This window comes from Gekko japonicus, unplaced genomic scaffold, assembly GCF_001447785.1.
Source record: "Gekko japonicus isolate JY-2015 unplaced genomic scaffold, Gekko_japonicus_V1.1 scaffold643, whole genome shotgun sequence".
NCBI classification, from domain to species: Eukaryota; Metazoa; Chordata; class Lepidosauria; order Squamata; family Gekkonidae; genus Gekko; species Gekko japonicus.
The window spans coordinates 465,255-485,320 of record NW_015164201.1 but is presented as its reverse complement, the minus strand read 5'-3'; the positions used below and the strand labels follow the sequence as shown (position 1 = coordinate 485,320).

Sequence of the window (20,066 nt, the reverse complement as noted above, 5' to 3'; positions counted from 1 at the left end):
TTTGATCGCGCCAGGGAGAAAAGGCGGCTCGGCCGGGGGATCCGTGGGATCCCGCCGAGCCGTATCAACGTTGGCGCGGCTTTTAAAAGCCGCGCTTTAAAGGGCTTTTCCCCTGCCGTGTGGCAGGGGCCACTGTTGGTCTTCCCTGCAGCACACAATGATGGGAAACTATTGGTTGGGGCCTGGGGCTCTCATTCACAAGAGTTCCTCGGCGGACAAGTCAGGGTAAGAACAGTTTCCCTGTCAATAGAATGTTCTTAAAATATCCCATACACTTGAAGATTGATCACTTTGCTCTCTATTTTTTCTTTCAACCCAAAACCAGCAGATTAGGTGGCAGAGGAACCAAAATGTACTGGATTTTTTAAAAAAATTGGTTTGGTGCAAAATTATGTTCCCAAATGTACTGGATTTTTTTTTTAATTGGTTTGGTGCAAAATTATGTTCCCAGCTCCAAATATATTTTTAAGTTTTTAAATATTTTGAATAGTGCAATCCATCCTTTTTCATCCTCTGCTCTTTATGTCAAGAGACTTCTTTCCAAAGATAATGTGTGCCCTCCTGTAATTTCAGCCAGCTTCAATTTGAAGCTTCTCTGCCCAGTTGCAGCCAAGGACACAAACAGAACAGAGGTGGGAAGGGTCGACCTGGCCTGCGACAGTCAGGCATTTGTTGATCCTGCCATTTCCTGGGGGATGAGAAGCTGAATGCTTCACAGACCTTGCAGGGCCAGCTTAGATGACTGTTATTTGTGGCGACATTAATGCCTGACTGGATTGATTCTAAGATATTATTCTTGCATGTTTCACAGGAAATCTTGGATCTTCTACAGGCAGTTTTTATTTCCGTTGGAAATATTTTTACTGTGTATAATTCACATGACACTCTAAATGCACCTGATATTTTGTGAAGCAAAGAATATACAAGCCCTGCTCGGTCAACCAAAATGGAACTGTTAATGTATGGAGGGAGGGGCCAGGATTGCACCCTCCAGCACCAAAATCCACACATTGATTTGTTCACACACTGAGTTTGTAGAGCTTATGCTCTCTGTGTGTAGGCCTGTATAGAAAATCTAGATCAATGGAGGTCGATGGCACAGACATTGGTCATGATCCGTACATACTTTGGCTGCCTCTTTGTTTTGTTCAGCTGATCAGAGCTAAATTCCCTTTCCTAAGTCACTGGAAGCCTTTCTAAAGGACAAGAAGCATCACCTGATATACTCTTGCTTGGGGAGGTCAGTCTCCTTGCAGTTCCTTTCTTCGTCAGAGCTGGGCAATGTTCCCTCTAAGCTGTGGAGTCCTGTGAGCAAAAATTCTACTTTGTGAGCTACTGGCATTAAAGTTGTGAGCGAGTGATTTGGCTACTGCTTAAATAATTTGCTCTGGAGCCATCGTTCCTGAGCTAAGACAAAAATGTGTGAGCCGGAGGCTAAAAAAACTGTGATCTAGCTCACATTAACTCAGCTTAGAGGGAACACTGGAGCTGAGTGGCTGAATCCCTACCTGACATTCTTCACATCAACCTGAGTGGTTGAATCCCTACCTGACATTCTTCACATCACTGGTTCAAGACCTACTGTGGGCCAAAACCATGTTAAAACTGACTGAAAGGAGCAAGAAGTAGTTTTAACCATGTCCACTGAATTAACATGGCTTGCCATTACACGTAGGAATAAAGCACCCACTTGAAAGAGCAGGTGTTGATGCTTAGGACCTTATGAAACAGGCACAGTGAATTCAGTGAGAGCTGCTTTATGTTTTCTACACCGAAGGGGAGATCGTTCTGAAGCATCCTATACCAGCGTCACATACAACACCTTGCTGTGGTGGGAAATGGGGCCAAATTGTACACACGAACCATGATTTCCCAGCAGAAAAGGTGTGAGCTATTTCTCTGCACTGAAAAACCAACATGGGAGGGTTGTGTTTCCTCTCATGCATCCTCAGCTGACAGACATAATTTCTTTAGTTACTAATCATACCCATAGTACAGCACTTCTCAAGCTAGGATTCCTGAGGGTTTGGATGGGACTCTGGAGGTTCCGCAGATCTTCACTGTGGTTTTTCTCAGCCCTGATATTTTAGATCTTTTGACAAAAGATGCCTGGGAGAAGGTCTAAAAATAATCATACTTGGCATTGAGTGTATCTTGAAGTGTTCAGATTGCCTTACATACATTATGTTGTTAGCCAAATTGCCTTATTTAATTAATAAATGTGGGGAATTATAATTATTAAATGCAATAGGCATTAATTATAGGGCCATAACCCATCTATACCAGAGTTTGAGTTCCCAGTCCCCAGGGATAGACACTGAGGCTAGATTACTAAAGCATTGATTTCTTTACTAAAGGATTCTCACACATACAAATATAAAATCAAGCATGCACACATACAATACAGAGCTAAGAATTCAGATAGAAACGTACAGAGATGTTTGCATTTAGCAGGGAGTATCTTTGGTGGGGTGATACTGTACCTGTCCAGTGAGATGAGTTGATTCTGCAGCAAAAAAGGGACAAAATAAGGGTAGGGGTCATGAGTTGACTAGCAACACACGTGGGAGATTTCAACCAGCGCTAAGAATGGAACCAGCAAGATAGGTTGGGGTTAGGAGAGGCAAAGTGAGTGAGAGAGAGAAATGGCATAAAGCTCTTCTTTTATACCCCAAAATGTGACCTGAGGCAGGGCTGCTTTGGTTACCTGGTCCTCAGGAGATATTAAGAAAACTTAAACTATGAATGGTGCAGAAAAGGGATTAATGGCTGGGAAATTGCACGTAATGGCTTGGCTAGGAGTGACACCTCTTAGGAGAAGGGGGTGGACAAAGGAAAGAAGGAAGAGAACCAGGTTGCAGGACTGGACCTTTGGGTTAACAACCAGATGCTTGACAGCTGTGTTATCTTGATGGGTGACTGGAAGGCTTGATGGCTCGCTATTGTCATAATCAGGCATATCCTTTTGTTTTAGTCTGGAGAGGAATGTGTGCTTCCTCTGGTGATGTTAATACGTGAGGGGGGGGGAATGCCTGTGTGATTGAGAAGGGGGTTCTTCATGGCGTCTGTGCAGGAACATCTTGTCCTTTTTGCAGAGCGTGGCTTCCCTCTATGATCTGCTGCTGTTTCCGCATATATGGAGGTCAGGGCTGCTGGTCTGCATTCCATTGCTGGCATGGCTGCGGTGGTGCAGGAGCAGGAGGCTTCTTGTAGTCCAGGAGTCCACATCTGGCTTGGCATGCTGCTTAGGCACAAGGCTCCCCTTGGCCAAAGTACATACTTTTAGTCCAGTATAAGGGCAATGTTTTGGGGCTACAGCATTGTCCATTGCCCTGGCACACTCTTTTCACAGTTCAGCAAGGCAGTCATATTTAAGAGTCTTTAGTAATGCAATCTGAAGTAGCTGCATGGCAACAAGGTTGTAATCATTACAACTACCCTGTAAAATGGATCTGTTTTATTGTCTCCAGAATTGGGGGTTGGGCCTTGAGCACGGCTTTATTTCTGGGGGAACGCACTGGAATGGAGTTCTGGAACCTCTTCAACAAAACTCTTTTAAAAATGTTTAAAAGTTCATGAGTTTTCAGTATGCAGACTGTAAACTTCATGTCCCTCTTGAGAGTTCTGTCACATCGTTTTCCAAAAAAGAAAAGAAAAGCCCTGGCCCTGGCCCTGGCCCTGAGCATGAGAGTGTGGTTTTCTTAAGGCCTACCTAAAAAGTTCATAGAGAGCCAGTGTAGTATAAGTGTCTGGAATGCTGGACTTTTACCATACTGCTCTGGCTTCTGATCTTTGCTCAGCCTTGTAATTCATTGGATGTCCTTGGGACAGTCACTGTCTCTCAATCTAACCCACTTCACAGATTTGTTAGAATGATAAAATGGAGGGGGAGAGGGAATCCTTGGAAGAGGAGGAGGAGTTGGTTTTATACCCCACCCTTCACTACCCAAAGGAGTCTCAGAGCGGCTTACAATCACCTTTCCTTCCTCTCCCCCCAACAGACACCCTATGAAGTAGGTGGGGCTGTAACTGTGACTGACCCAAGGTCACCCAGCTGGTTTCATGTGGAAGAGTGGGGGAATCAAACCTGGTTCTCTCCAGTCCGCCACTCTTAACCACTACACCCAGCTGGCCCTCACACCAAGCTGGAAGAGGGTGGTATAGATGAGTCAAACCATGGATTTCTTGATGGCTTAGCCGTTATGCTGTCTTGTATATTTAGGAGCTTCTGGATGATTTTCCCGTCTGTCTTCCTTAGAAATACCATTTGCCATCTCTGACTGCCACCTTTTGTTCGTAGTGTCATGTCTTACTTCAGAAGGAGGATGGCTGTGATTTTAGCTGGAAGAATTGTCACACCTTTGGGTTGGCCTGTTCTGACAGGTGTCTAGTTCAGCCTGGGGGGGGGAGACTGCATGTGATTTGCTGTAATCTATACCACCAGGAGGGAGAGAGTGTCCTTGTAGTTACACCCAAGTCCATTTCTTTACTCAGAGAGAAGCTGAACTTTATGGATAATGTGTGGCTGCTGCTGAAAACAACAGCACTGTGTGTCCTCCATCCTCTCCTGCCATCACACTGAGTTTTCCTCCTCCCCTTGCAAGTGCTTGCCATATTGGTGGCTAGACTTCAGCTCCCTTATCACTGGACAGTGGAGGAAACGCCAAGCATTTTGACCCAGCTAGTCTGAATCTCACAATACCACTTTCAGTTCTCCCCCAATTATAAGTTGATCTGGGATGAATTTTGTTACTAGAGAAAAACCACTTGCTTATGCTTTCTGGGTCGTTCTTGGATGCAGCTGGACTTGTTTGTCCAGCTCTCCAAGGTAGGCTTTTGGAAGTGTTGACTTTCAAACACATTATCTAGTTCTGCTGATCTCAGGTATTCCATTGAAATGGTTCAGAATACGTTTAAGTGTTTTGCTGACTCAGGGGCTGTAAAAATGATAGGCAGGTGGCATCTTGATAACAGGCTTGATAAAACCTATCTTCTGATACCAAGCCTAGCTGCTTTTGAAAACAGCTTGACACTACAAACCAGTCTGGTAAATAAACACTATAATTAGTTGCAATCATATTTGACAAAAAGAGGGAAAGATACTTTAAGTACCATATTATTAGATGCTGTACCTGCTGAAAAAGTGATTTCCTGTAAGAGCATAGAGCTAAAATATTCACCAAGAACTGAGATAAAGGAGCTGAGCACTTTACTGGATGGAAAAGACAAAAACAGAAGCATATAGAAATAGATTTTTCCACCTTAAGACTATAATAAGTGTAGGGAGAATGGGGTTCGCTGTTTCTTTCAGTAGTGGTTAAGAAGTTTCTTCAAGGATTCATACTTTCATGAATGATCTTTGAATTCAAGGGGACTTCCTGTTGATTAAGTATGCATAGGACTGCTGCCTTAGAGTAAATAGCTCCCCCCATTAAAAAATCAGTTTAGGCCCCGGTCACACGTAAAGGTTTGGCCCGGGAGAGGGACGGATTGGGGGCGCAGCAAACGGGTGCGATCTCACCGCAACATCTGGGAAGCGGTGCGCACCCATCCCCGATCCGTCCCAACCCCCGAAAAGGCGCAGCAAAAATACACCACCTTCCGAGGTGGTTCTTCCAGCACGGCCGCATCATGGCTGGCCGTGGGATCGCCGGCGCGTCCTTCTGCCGGCACATCCCCAGCTCCTGGCTGAACTGCGCATGCTCAGACAAGCACAGTTCGGCAGTCTCCCGTTCCCCACTGTCGCTTTCCCTGGCATCTGATCGTGCCAGGGAGGGAATGTGCCACGGCTCAGGGGATCAATGTGATCCCGCCGCCACGTGTTTCTTTTGTGCTCTCCTCCCCCCCCCCCCCCCCCCCCGTGTGGCAGGGACCTTAGTTAGGTCTTTTTTCAAGGTTATTGGGGCAGGAAAGAGACAGACCCTGTAGAATGCGTTTGAAATGCCTTGAGTACACTTAAGACTGTGGTCCTAGCAGAATTACTTCTGTGGCTTTAAAAAAAAAATCTCAAAAAGGCTTTTTGAAGTGTCGTTGTACATCTTAAAACCATTTATTCCTGCAAAATCTGCTAAGGTTGTCCTTAAGAGTTACCAGGGATAAAGTGGTCTATTTTATTTTATTTTTTGCATTTGAAAGAGAGAGCTTGAAGCACAGCAGTTATCTGCAAGTTGTGACCCTAAACCAGTTCTGACTCAGAGGAGAGAAATGTCTGCTAATGAATAAAGAATACCCCTTTTGAGAGCTCCATTCCTTCTCAGCATGTGAGATCTGACAGAATAGCAGAACAAGATGGTATAGCTGCAGGCATTCCTTTCCTGTTTCTGACAGGACCATGTCGGGGACATAGGATCCACATAAGCTGAACAAATCAGATTCACACCAGCCCTGGCAAGGGCACTGCTGGAGCAATGAAGATTTGTGGCTTTAACATTCAACATGATTGGACCACACACTTCTTTCTTGGACTACTTCTAGTTTTTCATACTGTACTGCTGTATGAAAGTTTTTCCATACATGCCTGAGCTATGAACCAGAACCCTTGGCATTTCGGCTGGGGCCTAGCCAAGTGAGCTACCATGAAATGGTGTTTGCTCAAGCATTGGATCCCCCTTCAGGCATGTAAGAGAATGCAACAATAGTCCCTGCAGTTGGCAGGCAATATGAAGCCTCTTGATTGGCTCAGGCTGATGTTAATACTAGCCTGTTGATTGGCTAAATCAGGCATGAATCTTAACAGCCTGATCTTCTACATCTGCCTGGTCAACAGGGAAAGTTTGGGACCAGGGAATTTAAAGGACCACTTTCAGGGAAGGACTGTTTTAGCCACAAGCCATCAGGGAACCTAATGGATCCACTCTTGTTTGTTTATTCAGGAATGTTGACTAACATTTTTCAGCAGATATTTTTAACGTCTTCTATTTTGGAGCTTTGTTACATTGCTCAGTCACCTTTATTAATTTGTGGATTTCAAAGGTTGCTGTTTTCGTTTAGCCAGAAGCCTAGTATGAAGACTATTTTAAAAGGTCCTGCTTGAAGCTGTGTGTTTTTAAAAGACTTCTCAGTAAACGATGTGACAGAAATTTTGGAGTACTTTTCTTTTTTGCCATCAAGTTACAGCCAACTTATCGTGCCCCCATGGGGTTTTCAAGGCAAGAAGCATTCAGAGGTGGCTTGTCATTGCCTGCTTCTTCGTATTAGGGACCCCGGACTTCCTTGGCGGTCTCCCATCCAAATACAAATCAAGGTCGACCCTGTTTAGCTTCTGAGATTTGACAAGATCAGGCTATCATGGGCTACCCAGGTATTACTCTTAATGCAAAACAGATGCATTCCTCCCATTATTTTTGAGTCTAGAGATTCCAAAAAAAGTCAAATGCCAAGGTCCTTGAACCAGGAATTCTGACAGCCAAGCTCAGACTTATTCCATGGGCCATTGTGCTGGCTTGGCCAAAGGCAGAGTGCCAGTTTTCATTCTCTTGCAACCTCATTAGCTGACCTGATGATGATACTGTAGCTTCTAATCTGCCCCAAGGAACGAATGTGGCCTAGTGATGGAAAGAATAAGCTCTGGTTTGGGAAGCTACTGCTTCAAATGTCCACTTGGCTGCAAACTCATTTGGAAGACAAGCTGCTTATTCTCAGCTCTGTGATATAGGGACAGTAATGATAATTCTGGCCTGCTTTACAAAGTAGTCAAAAGGATCACAGTGTTAATTTATGTGAAACACTCTGAACACTGAAAGTGCTGACCAAATCATTATCCGTTAATTTAGCAGTTTTCGGGTTACACAAGGAAACCAGTAGGGCCTTCTGCAGTCACAGGAAGACCAAGCTGCTGTGTCCTTGCTTTACCTAGTCTAGACTAGGGCTGCCAAGTGGGGGCAGGGGGCGGGTAACCCCCCACTTCGGAGGCCCGATTTCCGCCGCCGTGGAATTGGGCCCCGGGGGGAACTCCACCCCCCAAAGCGCAGCATGGCTGCGTCACCGGAGGTGACACAACCACTCTATGGTTCTCCCTCCGACGATCGGGGCCACACCTTCAACGTGATCGACGTTGCGCATCACTTCTGGTGATGTGCTGCTGGTGCGCGTGCGCAGATGTCAGAGAACGGCTCCCGGAGCCCGGCAAGGCTTCCTCGCCGGTAGGAAAATTGGATTTGGCAACCCTAGTCTAGACTGTCAGTCCCGACAGCAGAAACCTCATCGCTGTAATTGTATGATGGTATCGGACAGCGCTGGCTATTCAGCTTTGAAACGGAGATGAACACCGCAACCCTAGAGTCGGATTCGACTGACTTTCGAGCAAGGGAACCTTTACCTATCTGGGAACCACCTCAGACAAATTTTTGCCAAAGGTGATATATTAAATAAGTAAATAAATCCTATAGCTTTGGTCTGCCATTCCACAGGCCAAATACTTTGCCAAAAGATTCACCTTTACCTTTTATAGTAGCACAGATAAGGAAATTTCAAGAGACACATCTTATGTGCCTGATTTATAAGACTGTTCAAATTATAGAAGCCTTAATGATGAAGGGTTGGCCGTTCCTGTATTAGCCACTGCCAGTACAAAAATATGGTGAGGACAGGTAAGTCGTATGTACAGAAAACATGATGGCACCAGGAATGGAACTTCCACTGGCATTTTGGTGCCACTTTTCCTTGTTCCCTTTAAATCTCTGCTCAAAAGAGAGCCAATGCAGTTAGTGTCTAGAAAAAAGATGGCTCAGGGGAGACATGACTGAAGTGTATAAAATTTGCATGGGGTGGAGAAAGTGGACAGAGGTGCTTTTTCCTCCCTCTCCCATAGCAGTAGAATTCAGGGGCACCCAATGGAGTTATTGTGAAATAGGTTCTAAACAGACAAAAGGAAATGCTTCTTAACAAGCAGTTACACTGTAGGATTCACTGTCAGTGGTAGTGGAGATGGTCATAAGCATAGATAGCTTCAAAAGGAGGTTAGCTTCATGTGAGGGAGGTCCATCAATGGCTACTAGTCATGGTGACTGACAGGAACCTCCATATATAGAGGCAGCAAACCTCAGAATACCTATGGGGAAAGACAGCAGCAATGGAGGGCTTAGACCTTCATGTTCTGTTTGGCCCCCCAGGGCAACTGGTTAGCCACTTTGTGAAACATTGTGCTGGACTAGAATCTGGGAGAACAGGTTCAGATTCCCACTCTGCTGTGGAAGCTTGTTGGGTGACCTTGGGCCAGTCACCCACACTCTCAGCATAACCTCCTTCACAGGATTGTTGTGAGGATAAAATGGAGGCAAGGGGGAAAAACATAAGCCACATTGAGGCCCCAGTGGAGAGAAAGGCAGGGTATAGATGAAGTAAATAAAATAAAACCTTTCTCTTGGATGAAGCCTTTGACTTTACTTAGCTCCCTTCCCGGCTGAAACAAAGCCAAAGTAGGCACAGTACATTTGCTCACATCCCTCCATTCCTATCTTGTCCCTTGCTCTGTGTCTTCCCCACTGTCCAAATATAGATTGGAAGCTCCTCGGGGCACAGACTATCTCTGCAATGATGCCCTCTGCAGTTGTTTTAAAGTTTTTAAAATTATTTTTATGCAAATTCTTATAGAAGCTACAGGTGACAAGTGTCTCCTTAGAAGAGGCATTCTCTCTTGTGTGAGGATGGAGGGGGAATGCTAATTCTGTGATGTAGGTTCCTGTGGCATATGTGTGAAGCACCCAAATTTAGGTACTTTTATTTTTTATAAAGAGGGTTCTCCAAAAGGTTGATTGTGAGCTACTGGTAGCTGCTTCAGGGTAGCTTGTGCATCCCCTACAACATCCTGGAAAATATCTGTTTTAGGCGCTTTAAAGGGGGGGGGGCATTGCAAATGTTTTTCCTCTGTACTGATTAAGTGATAGCTTCATTTGTGGTGTTCTCTGTTCTGTTTCTGGGATAGAACAAAACCTGCAGGGGTGTGGGAAAGCTTAGGAAGTTTTTCATTAGAAGTAGCTTTTTGTTGAAGAGAAGGTTGTTGACTTCTGCTTTAAGACTATTGTTTCTTTAGAATTTTGCCCTCTGATTATTTGTTCAGTTTATAAGTGAAATTCCATCAATTGATTTCTTTAAGTAGGTGACAGCCCTAACAATACTGCCTTTCATGTATGCTTTATTTACTTGCAGAATGAAAACCTGCGGGCCAGTCGAGAGATGTGCAGCTCACTGTCAGATGTGGCCACAACACCTCTCAGCTCTAGTCAGGATGATGTGTTCTGGAACGTATGTCAGATTGAAGAGCAACCTCCAAAGGTACTGGAACATTCTCTGCATGAATTCGTAACGGTGACATTGCAGCCGGGCAGGGGTGGAGTGCCCTGACCTGGATAGGCCAGGCTAGCCCTGTCTTGTCAGATCTTGGAAGCTGGCTAGTATTTGGATGGGAGACCACCAAAGAGGTCCAGGATCATGATGCAGGGGCAGGCAATTTGAAACCGCCTCTTTACATATCTTGTCTTGAAAACCCCACAGGGTTGCCATAAGTCATCTGTGACTTGATGGCTGGGGGTGGGGAGTAAACCAGGTCTATGCAAAGTCTGTTTTTACAAAAATATTCTGCAATTCAAGCAAATTATAAAGCCTGAGAAAATGTGCATGGGTTTGCATATTTTGTGTAATTTGTTATCTGCATGCTGGCCACGTAAAGGAACATGATGCACTGAGGTCCCACTCATCGGCCACTGGAAGTCCCTATGAGATTTTACCCACATATTTTCCAGCCAGCCTTTGCTGTCATTAAGGCTAGAAAATTTATTAAAAGAACTGAAAGCCAAAAAGTTTCAGGATGCTGAACTCTCTCTGTCTGTTACCAAACTCTGAGTCTGTGTGGCCCAATTGCAGGATGTGTGCAGAGCAGATATAAATCCCCATGAGTTGAAGGTTTTATACTTGCTGGTGATGCAGCTGTAATTCAGAGCCATAGAATTTATTCTGTTTCTTCTGGGTGTTGAATTAGTCTCTGAACTCAGTCCTTCTGTTGGCTGATGTCAAGCCTCAGTTTGACATCCAGCAGCTGGGTTCTGGGACCAGGAATTCTCAACCCACTGTTCCCAGCAGGAGAAACCAGGCAGGGATCAAGTCCAAAGCCGCAAGCTGTATGCAGAGAGCCAGAGGCGTAGTCAAGCCAGGCAAGGGTCAAGTCCGAAGCAGGAGCTGGGCTAAGCATTGCCCTCTCCCCAGAGATAAGCTGCTTGGAATGAGGAGGAATTCCAAGCCTGGAGCTTTGAAGGGTCTGCAGTGGTCAGCTGACTGAACGTTCAGAAAGTGCTGGTACCGCAGCCCAGATTGTGCCATTGAGGTCCAGACCTCTGTCAGCCAAGCATGTAGTTTATACCAAGTGCTGCTGGCACAGGAAGTAAGGCACCAGAGCCTGGCTGCTGGAAGCCCCAATTCAAGGCCCAGCTTCCCTTCATCACATTCCAGCTGCTTATATAAATCAACACTGCTGCAATATAGTCGTTATTAGAATACTAGTACACGTGTATGTTGCACTGCGATACTGCATGTGGACCCTAACTGAAGTTTGGGGGGGCTACACAGGTTTGTGAGTTAGAACAGTGTACCGTGTGTGTGTGTGTGTGTGTGTGTGTGTGTGTTTAACAGCAGTGAATAGGAATCTAATTTCTTTTCCTGCTTAAATCTTTTAAGGTTCCAGAAAGAACAATCTCAAAGTTTTATGGCAGAAGTCACTTTGGCCACCAAAGTTATCCTTCAAGGTAAGCGCCTCTGAGGTTCTTATTTAAATTAACATTGATATGTTGAGAGCCTGGGTGGTGTAGTGGTTGGAGTGACGGACTGAGACCCAAGTCCAGGTCCCCACTCTACCATAGAAGCTTGCTGGATGACCTTGGGCCAGACACTCATGCTTAGCCTAACCTACCTGACAGGGTTGCTGTAAGTGGAGAAGACAAGAACCATGTAAGCCACTTTGGCTCATTCAGCATACAGCATTTGCTCTGCTGTTTTACCTCCAGGTCCCCACTCTACCATGGAAGCTTGCTGGATGACCTTGGGCCAGACACTCATGCTTAGCCTCACCTACCTGACAGGGTTGCTGTAAGGGTTAAATGGAGAAGACGAGAACCCTGTAAGCCACTTTGGCCCATTCTGCATACAGCATTTGCTCTGCTGTTTTACCAAACTCAGGTTGGAACAGAAATTCCCCTCTACATTGCATGCCACTTTCACTTTGATTGATTGTCAGATTTTATGGCAGTGTTCAGACTGCATGCCGCTTTCACTTCATTTCTGTTCCGTTGTGGGTTTGGTAAAACAACAGAGCGAATAGTAGATGCAGAACGGGCCTTTGAGTCTCCTTTGGGGAGAAAGGTGAGCTATGAAGCTGGAAGTGTTTATACATGGCCAGGGTGCAGCAGTGCTGGACTTGTACCAAGGAGATCCCGGCTCAGATCCCTGGTCAGCCATGAAGCTGATACCATAGCATACCCTGCAGTGCTGTTGTGAGGATTAAACGGGTCAAATGGCAAGCTTACAGCCCCAAGCTCCATGAAAAAGTGTAGGATTCAAATGGAATCATAATGAAGATTGCTATTAGTAGGGACAACAGAACCAAGGTCATTGACAACTAAAGCTGTTATTTTCGTTAATTCAGATTGTCCTTTCCCCAGTGCTCTGATGTATCCAAGGACATAAAGCAAGCTAATTCAAAGGCATATTTCTCTTTTACTCTTAAGAGTGTGACAAAATGCCAAAAGACACAGGATTTTATTTTTATTTTTTTGCCTTTTACTGAAGCAGAACATGGCAAAAATCAAACAAATCTAACTGCAAATAACTGATCTTAGTTCACACTAGTTTGTGTTTCTACCTCAGATTTACCCTCCATGCAAGTAATTGCATCTCCACATCTGAGGCAAGTTAAGGAGCCCTTACCTCAGGGTGAACAGCTGGTTAAACAAGTCCATTTTCTCAGCTCAGTCCTTAGCTTGCAGGCTTTGTGCCCATCGTTGTGTTCGTTGGCTTATCTCATTTTTATCCTGCCCATTCTCCAAGGAGCTCAGGACAATATATGGGCCCCCTCGGCTCCCCCATTTTATCTTCACAACAAACCTGTGAGGTAGGTTAGCCCTGCATTTCATGGCAGGGTGGGGATTTAAACCGAATTCCACCCCGTTCATAATTTGACATTCTACTGCAGCACCACATTGGCCTTTCTAAGAAGGCAGGTCAGTAGGAACATCACAGTTGGTGGAGAATCTGTTGGGCTTTGCGTGTTAATACCATCTACCCAAGTATCCTGGCACAGCTGAACTCGGTTTCAGTGGGATTTATAGAGCTGTTGAATGTTGAAGAGGCTATTGCCATGTTAGTGAGCTATTCTGCAAATGGTAGGTTTCCTTCTCTGTGGGAATTATAATAACTAGCTCCCTGGGGGCATGCTGAGCCTTGGTTGTGCTGTTTTTGGAAGTGCCTTTGAGACCCAGGGATGGAATGGGGAGTGCAGTGGGGAGCGCCTTATGTGTCCTCCACTCTTTCTGGTCTTTGTTCTCGACAGCACCCAGCAGTCATCCCCGGGGGGACATGCAGTGAAAATAAACAGCAACTGCAGCAGCTCCAGCAGCAACAGGCAACGAGAGCCAGCGTCTCATCAGAACCACCGACTGGCTTCAGGTAATCCTTGGGCCAGGCTTCCGTCTGTCTGCACAAGCAGTAATTGCGCAAGGTTTCCATTGCTGGGGTGAGGGGTAAAAAGCCAGCTTTGAAATCACAGCACTGTTTTCACTAATGAGCTCCCTTTCTCTCTCGTACACACCTGTTTCCTGCAGATGAGATTTTTTTGTTGTTGTTAATGTCATGTACCCTGTTTACCCTGACCTGGGTCGCTGTGCAGAGGCAGGCAGTGGCAGACCACCTCTCAGCATCTCTTGCCTTGAAACCCCTCTGGGGCCATCTTTAAGTCAGCTGTCCAGTGTTCCCTCTAAGCTGAGTTAGTGAGAGCTAGCTCACAGGTTTTTAGCCTCCAGCTCACACATTTTTCTCTTAGCTCAGAAAATTGCTGAGCGGTCGGGTTAGAACAGATAAAAGGAAGTACTTCTTCACCCAAAGAGTGATTAACACTTGGAATTCACTGCCACAGGAAGTGGTGGCGGCTACAAGCGTGGACGGCTTCAAAAGGGAATTAGATAAGCATATGGAGCAGAGGTCCATCAGTGGCTATTAGCCACAAGGTATAGATAGGGGCTCTGGGGCAAGTGATGCTCTGTCTTCTTGGTGCTTGGGGGGGGGTCAACAGTGGGAGGGCTTCTAATGTCCTGGCCCCACTGGTGGACCTCCTGATGGCACCTGGTATTTCTGGCCACTGTGTGACACAGAGTGTTGGACTGGATGGGCCTTTGGCCTGATCCAACATTGGCATCTCTTATGTTCTTATGATGGCTCCAGAGCAGACTAGTTTATGCAGTAGTTAAATCGCTCGCTCACAACTTTAACACCAGTAGCTCACAAAGTAGAATTTTTGCTCACAAGACTCCACATCTTAGAGGGAACACTGGCTGTGGCCTGACAGCACTTCCCCCCATCACCTTGTTGCCAGCCTACATCTGAAGAGGGAAACCTCCATAAGTTGGTGGCTGGTTGAGAAAGCCCCCCCCCCAGACTTGGCTTTGTGTGGTGTTCATATGAAAGATTCACAAGGCCGTCAGTCTGTTTCTTTACTTCATTTATGCCCTGCCTTTCTCCCCCAGTGGGAACCCAAAGGCTGAGTTCAGACTGGCCATTTGAAGCGCAAGGGAGTTGTGGCAAAAAAGACCCAGAACAACTTGTTCCAGGTATTCCCGGTCACACTGCACCGACTGATGCGGGAGCATACTGGGGAGGAGGCACAAGGGAGCATTTGCACTGTTGGCCCGCCCCTGGCAGAGGCACGGCTTTCTTTTTGGTAATCCGGAGATATGCATTTATGCGCATATGCACTTATGCGCATCAGCAATTGCAGCTTTCGGCGATCACACTTCCAGGAAGAGGGATGAACGCGCTCTCCAGGGTTTGCTACCACTTTCACCAGGTATTTTTAAAACTCGGGATGGAAGTATTACAAGATGGACTGAGTACAGCTGGGGAATGCCGGACAGCTGTGCCTGTGTGAATAGCCCCTTTAATTCATTCAGGGAATGTTTCTGAAATGTGCCTATATTGGGCCAAACTGCCAAGTCTGAACTCAGCCAAAGTGGCTTCCAATTGCTCATTCTCCTCTCCGCCATTCTTTCTTCACAACAACGCTGTGAGGTAGGATAGGCTGAGAGTGTGTGACTAGCTCTACTGGGTTGCATCCTTAAGGGGGTGAGTGAGGGCCCTCATCCCAAGCCTTTGTTACCATTCCTCAGCTTGCTCGGGAGTAGGTTGGTAGACGGATACAGTGTTGCTGGCCTGTCAAGTTTCAATAATGGCTCCTATTAAGATTGGGTTGCCAACCAAGGGTGTAAAGCAAGACTTCTGAGAAGCACAAATTAGTTGCTAATGGCTAGTCAGACATCTCTTCCATGTAAATGTGGGCAGACATGGGTAAGCGGTTACCTAAATGAGCAACCACAGACACTTAGGTGGGGGGCCTATGAAGGATGGCAGAGGAGGGGAAAGGGAAATGATTGCTGCATTTTCCACAACCCAGTCTCCTCCTCCAGAATGCTCTGAGCTTTTAATTGCATCAACAAGCCAATTTCCTCTCCCTCTTCTGTTCCCGTTTCCCCCCCTCTTCTTTACCACATCTAACTGCCTTCAGCATTCTGTGCTGGGGCACTGAGTGTGTGCAGTCTCTCTGGGTGGTTGGGGAGGAGTTCATTTTAAAAACATTTATTTATCTGCATCCTGGGAGTTGCCCAGATATGCAAAAAAACCACTTTTGCCTGTAAGTGGTTCAAAGTGAAGGTAACTTAGGTTCCATATACACATTACAAAGTTGGGTAAAAACTCGAGGACTTTATATTACACATGCGATGGGAGTTTTGTGCCTCCCAGATGCCCACCAGCTCATTTCTACTTGCAACCAGAGGGAGAAGTGGCTGTACTCACCCACCCATGTTAGTGTGCTATTTTCATGTCCTCAATCTGCTCCATGGAACCACTGTAGGCTCCATTATGTATGTGTGTTTTTAAGTGCCATCAATTCCATCTTATGGCGACCATATGAATTTATGTTGTCCTATCGTTAACAGCCATGGCCTGCTTTGTTGAGTCAATCCATCTCATGTTGGGTATTCCTGTTTTTCCTCCTCCCTTCAACTTTTCCTAGCATTATTGTCTTTTCCAGCAAGTGTTTTCTTCTCATAATGTGGAAAAAGTAGGTCAGTTTGGTCATTTTAGCTTCTAGGGAGAATTCAGGCTTTTGATTTAAGTAAAGGTAAAGGTTTCCCTTGCTCAAAAGCCAGGTGAATCCAACTCTAGGGGGTGGTGCTCATCTCCGTTTCCAAGCCGAAGAGCCAGCGCTGTCGGAAGACTTTTTCCGTGGTCATGTGGCCAGCATGACTAAACACCAAGGCGCACGGAACACTGTTACCTTCCCACTGAAGTGGTACCTATTTATGTACTTGCAGTTTCTTGCTTTTGAACTGCTAGGTTGGCCGGAGTTGGGGCCAGAGATGGGAGCTCACTCCGTCACGCGGCACTAGGTCTAAAACTGCGGAGCTACCAACCTTCCGGTCTGCAGTTTAGCATCTTAACCTCTGAGCCACCACGGTCCCTGTTTTGATCTAGAACCCACTTATTTGTCTTTTTGTCAGTCCATGGTATCCATAAAACTCTCTTCCAACACAACATTTCAAAGCCATCAACTTTCTTCCTGTCAGCTTTCTTCATTGTCCAACTTTATTTCCAGCATATTTCCCTGCAGATTTAAACTGCAGGTTTTTATGCCAGACATAAATCTGTGTGATATCAAATTGACCACTAGAGGGAGCAGAACATGTACAGTACAGAAAAAAAACACATAGGAAGAAACAAGAACTTGCCAGCAAGTAAAATGAAAATGCGAAAAAGTTGATGGCCTTTAAACTCTTTAGGAATGTTGCTTAAATTGTATTTTGGCGCTATGAATGTTTTGATGTTTTTCTTCAGCTTTGTTCTAATTTTTGATATGAACAATTCATGATCTATACTACAGTCAGCTCCCGGTCTTGTTTTAGCAGAGAGAACAGAGCTTCTCCATCTTCTTCCAGTGATGTAATCTATTTGATCTCTGTGTTGGCTATCCAGTGATGTCCACAGATACATATGGCTTTGTTATACAAACCACTTTTGTAGCTACAACTTAACGTTTCACAACGGAGCCAATATTAGTTCCAGGAGGCAATTTGAGGACATGAAAACAGTGTGGCGTGGGGAAGGCTAAAGCCACTTCTCTCTGGGGGCTGTGTGTGCAAACAGAGCCAGTCTATGTCAGGGAGGCACAAAAAAAGACCCATTGCGCATGTGATACAAAGTCCTTGTGTCTTTTCCCCAACAAACATGAGAACTTTTTAACAAGTAGACAGAGCCTTAAATTTCTTTCCAGTACTGACTCTTTGGGGACTGGTGTGGGGATCTTGAAGAAGAAAGAAGGGAAACTTTGGCCAGTTCCTTACCAGTAATTAGAGCCGTTCTGTACCAACTTACTTTCACCCCTGAAGTGGTCCCATCTGTCTGTCCTACTGACAGGCACTTGACAGCACCTGCTGTTAGAGTATGATCTTCGGGCCTCATTAACCAACTCAGACTGATATCAATAATGCTGAGGTAATTCCACATGGAGACCAGAAATGTAGTGCAGACTGAGCCCTGGGCAACCGGATTGAAAACAATTTATAGATGGGATATTTATACCCTCCAAAATGGGGGGGATTAAGTGTACACACTAACTGTGATCATGAGGCCTGCCTCATCAATGAGTTGCATTGTGGGAATCCCTTGACAAACTTGATGCAGACTGGGAAGAAGGGCAGCGGGTCCAGTCGGTACTTGAAATGTGAATGTGTGCTGCCAGAATTGCATATGAGTATGATAGCATTAACGTAATATAGTTTTTACCTTTTTTTTTAAGCTGAGATGAATGAGATTTGATGCAGTTCTGGGGTGAGAGCTTGTATCATAATTCTCACAAATTTTTTTGTTGTTCAGTCGCACAGTTAAGCTGAGATGAATGAGACGGCTGAAGTAGCAGGGAAGCAGTATCACAAGTGATTCTGATGTTTTCTATTCGTGCTAATTAGGTTCACAGATCCCGCCAGGCCTTCCTGTCTTCCGCCGTCCTCTGAAGTTTGCTCAATTTTTTGAGCAAATTCTCACAAATTCTCACAAATGGAAGGTGATTAAAATCACTGACAGACTGATCCTGCCCAAGTCACAGACTTGACTAGTCCCCATGTTGTTGAGTCAGACGGCTGAAGTAGCAGGGAAGCAGTCACACAAGTGATTCTAATGTTTTCTATTCGTGCTAATTAGGTTCATTTCAAATCAGCTTACAGTCTGTAGCCATACTCAACAGGAACTCTGGAACTAAAGCATGGAGTACACAGTGAATACATTGGTGGGGTTGCATATACAGCATTGGCAAAGAAGGCCTACTGTTGCCTTCTGACTAATTGTTTAAGACTTATTTTAAAAACTTATTTTTGTAAAAATTCTCTTTCTGGGAACTTCAGGATCGTCTGTCCACCACCAGTCCTATAAGAAGCCTGAGCTTACATCTCATCTCTGCCGTATTTCAGTAGGTTTTTGTCTCCTGTCGCTATTTTTTAGTTTCCAAAACTTTCTTATTGCTGTTGGCCTTGCAGAGTTTGTTTTTGTCATTAGCTCAAATAGCTGAAATTACTGTGCAAGAAGTAGAGATCGTCTTATGTGCATTAGAAGCTGCTTGGGTAATGTCAGGGTGAGGTGAGGCATCACATTGCTGGGGGTGCAGAAGGAAGAGGCTACGGGAAGTAAGGGAAGGAAGACGCTGCAGGGAAATAAGCAGTCTGTACAAGGAAGATTCTACCCATCTCCAGCATGCTGCTGTGCTGTAAACATCTAATCCCCCACCCCCTTACTTTATGCGTGACTGGGTCAGACTCAGTCAGTAAATGGGTCTCCCATGTTTGTTTGTTTGTTTATTTATTTTATAAAGCAGCTGCAGGAGGCAATTTTAATTGGGGTATAGTGCTGCAGAAAGAGATGGTTACCGCCTTCCATTTCCCCAGCCTCAGTCACATCACCCTTCCCCTGGCACTGCCATTTGTCACAGGGGCGAAAAAGTCATGCAAGGTTCCTGTATGCTTCCTCCCATTGGGAAAATAGCAGCTATAAGGTGGCATGGCAGGGGAGGGACTGAGATCAGGGGAAAGTCATGGTAGGAGAAAACCATTTCTCCTGGGCCATGGCTTCCAGTCTGAAGCAGGTTCCCCAGCTAACTGCTATTTACAATTTGTAAAAATTTCGAGCAATCCCTTTACTGATCTCTATTCTACATCTAGTCTGACTCTTGCTAGAGAGGCACCTGACTCCAATACATTAAAGCACAAATGCCTTATTTTCATTTATATCTAGACCGAATTTCACAGTGAATGTTGTGGCTTCTTGGCAGCTCAACTGTAAAATGCTAGAGTTAATCTGGTATTCTTATCAGCAAAACAGCAACCAACTCCTCTCTTTATTTAGAGCCCACCCTTCTTGGCCAAGGGAAAAGATGGTGCCAACTTGCTCCTGAAATCAGCAGAATATTCATCCTCCAGCGACGAAGTGTGCAGTAGTGATGAAGAGGATGACAGCTGTGACCGTAGTCACATCAGGTTGGCTTCCCCCATCCCTTTCCCTTCGAAAAATATATCTGCAGACGAGTTGAAAAACCTAGTATCTGGAAATGAGTTCAGTTTTGCTCAAGGAAATTGACAGGCTTGTATTTTTCCTGATGATGTATGAGAGCGTCTGTGCTTGAGCAAAATGTCCTGCCAAGAGAGATTTAAGATGCTCTTGCATCATGTCAGATGCAGGATGCCTTGCTGACTCTTGCTGGCTTCCTGTGCTGTTAGTTTTCAACTTCCAATACTTTCAAAAAAGAAGCGCAGTGTTGTACTGGGAAG

The 20,066-nt window shown here is 45.3% G+C and overlaps 1 protein-coding gene across 1 annotated transcript in view; it reads left to right on the top strand.

Annotated features, from left to right (window-relative positions):
- The window catches only part of NRK (Nik related kinase), a 123,552-nt gene that overhangs the window by 76,460 nt on the left and 27,026 nt on the right, over nt 1-20,066 (top strand). Inside the window, 5 exon segments of the mRNA XM_015408386.1 lie at nt 10,147-10,272; nt 11,668-11,735; nt 13,535-13,650; nt 18,651-18,715; nt 19,645-19,775. Coding sequence (XP_015263872.1) covers nt 10,147-10,272; nt 11,668-11,735; nt 13,535-13,650; nt 18,651-18,715; nt 19,645-19,775 — 506 coding nt within the window.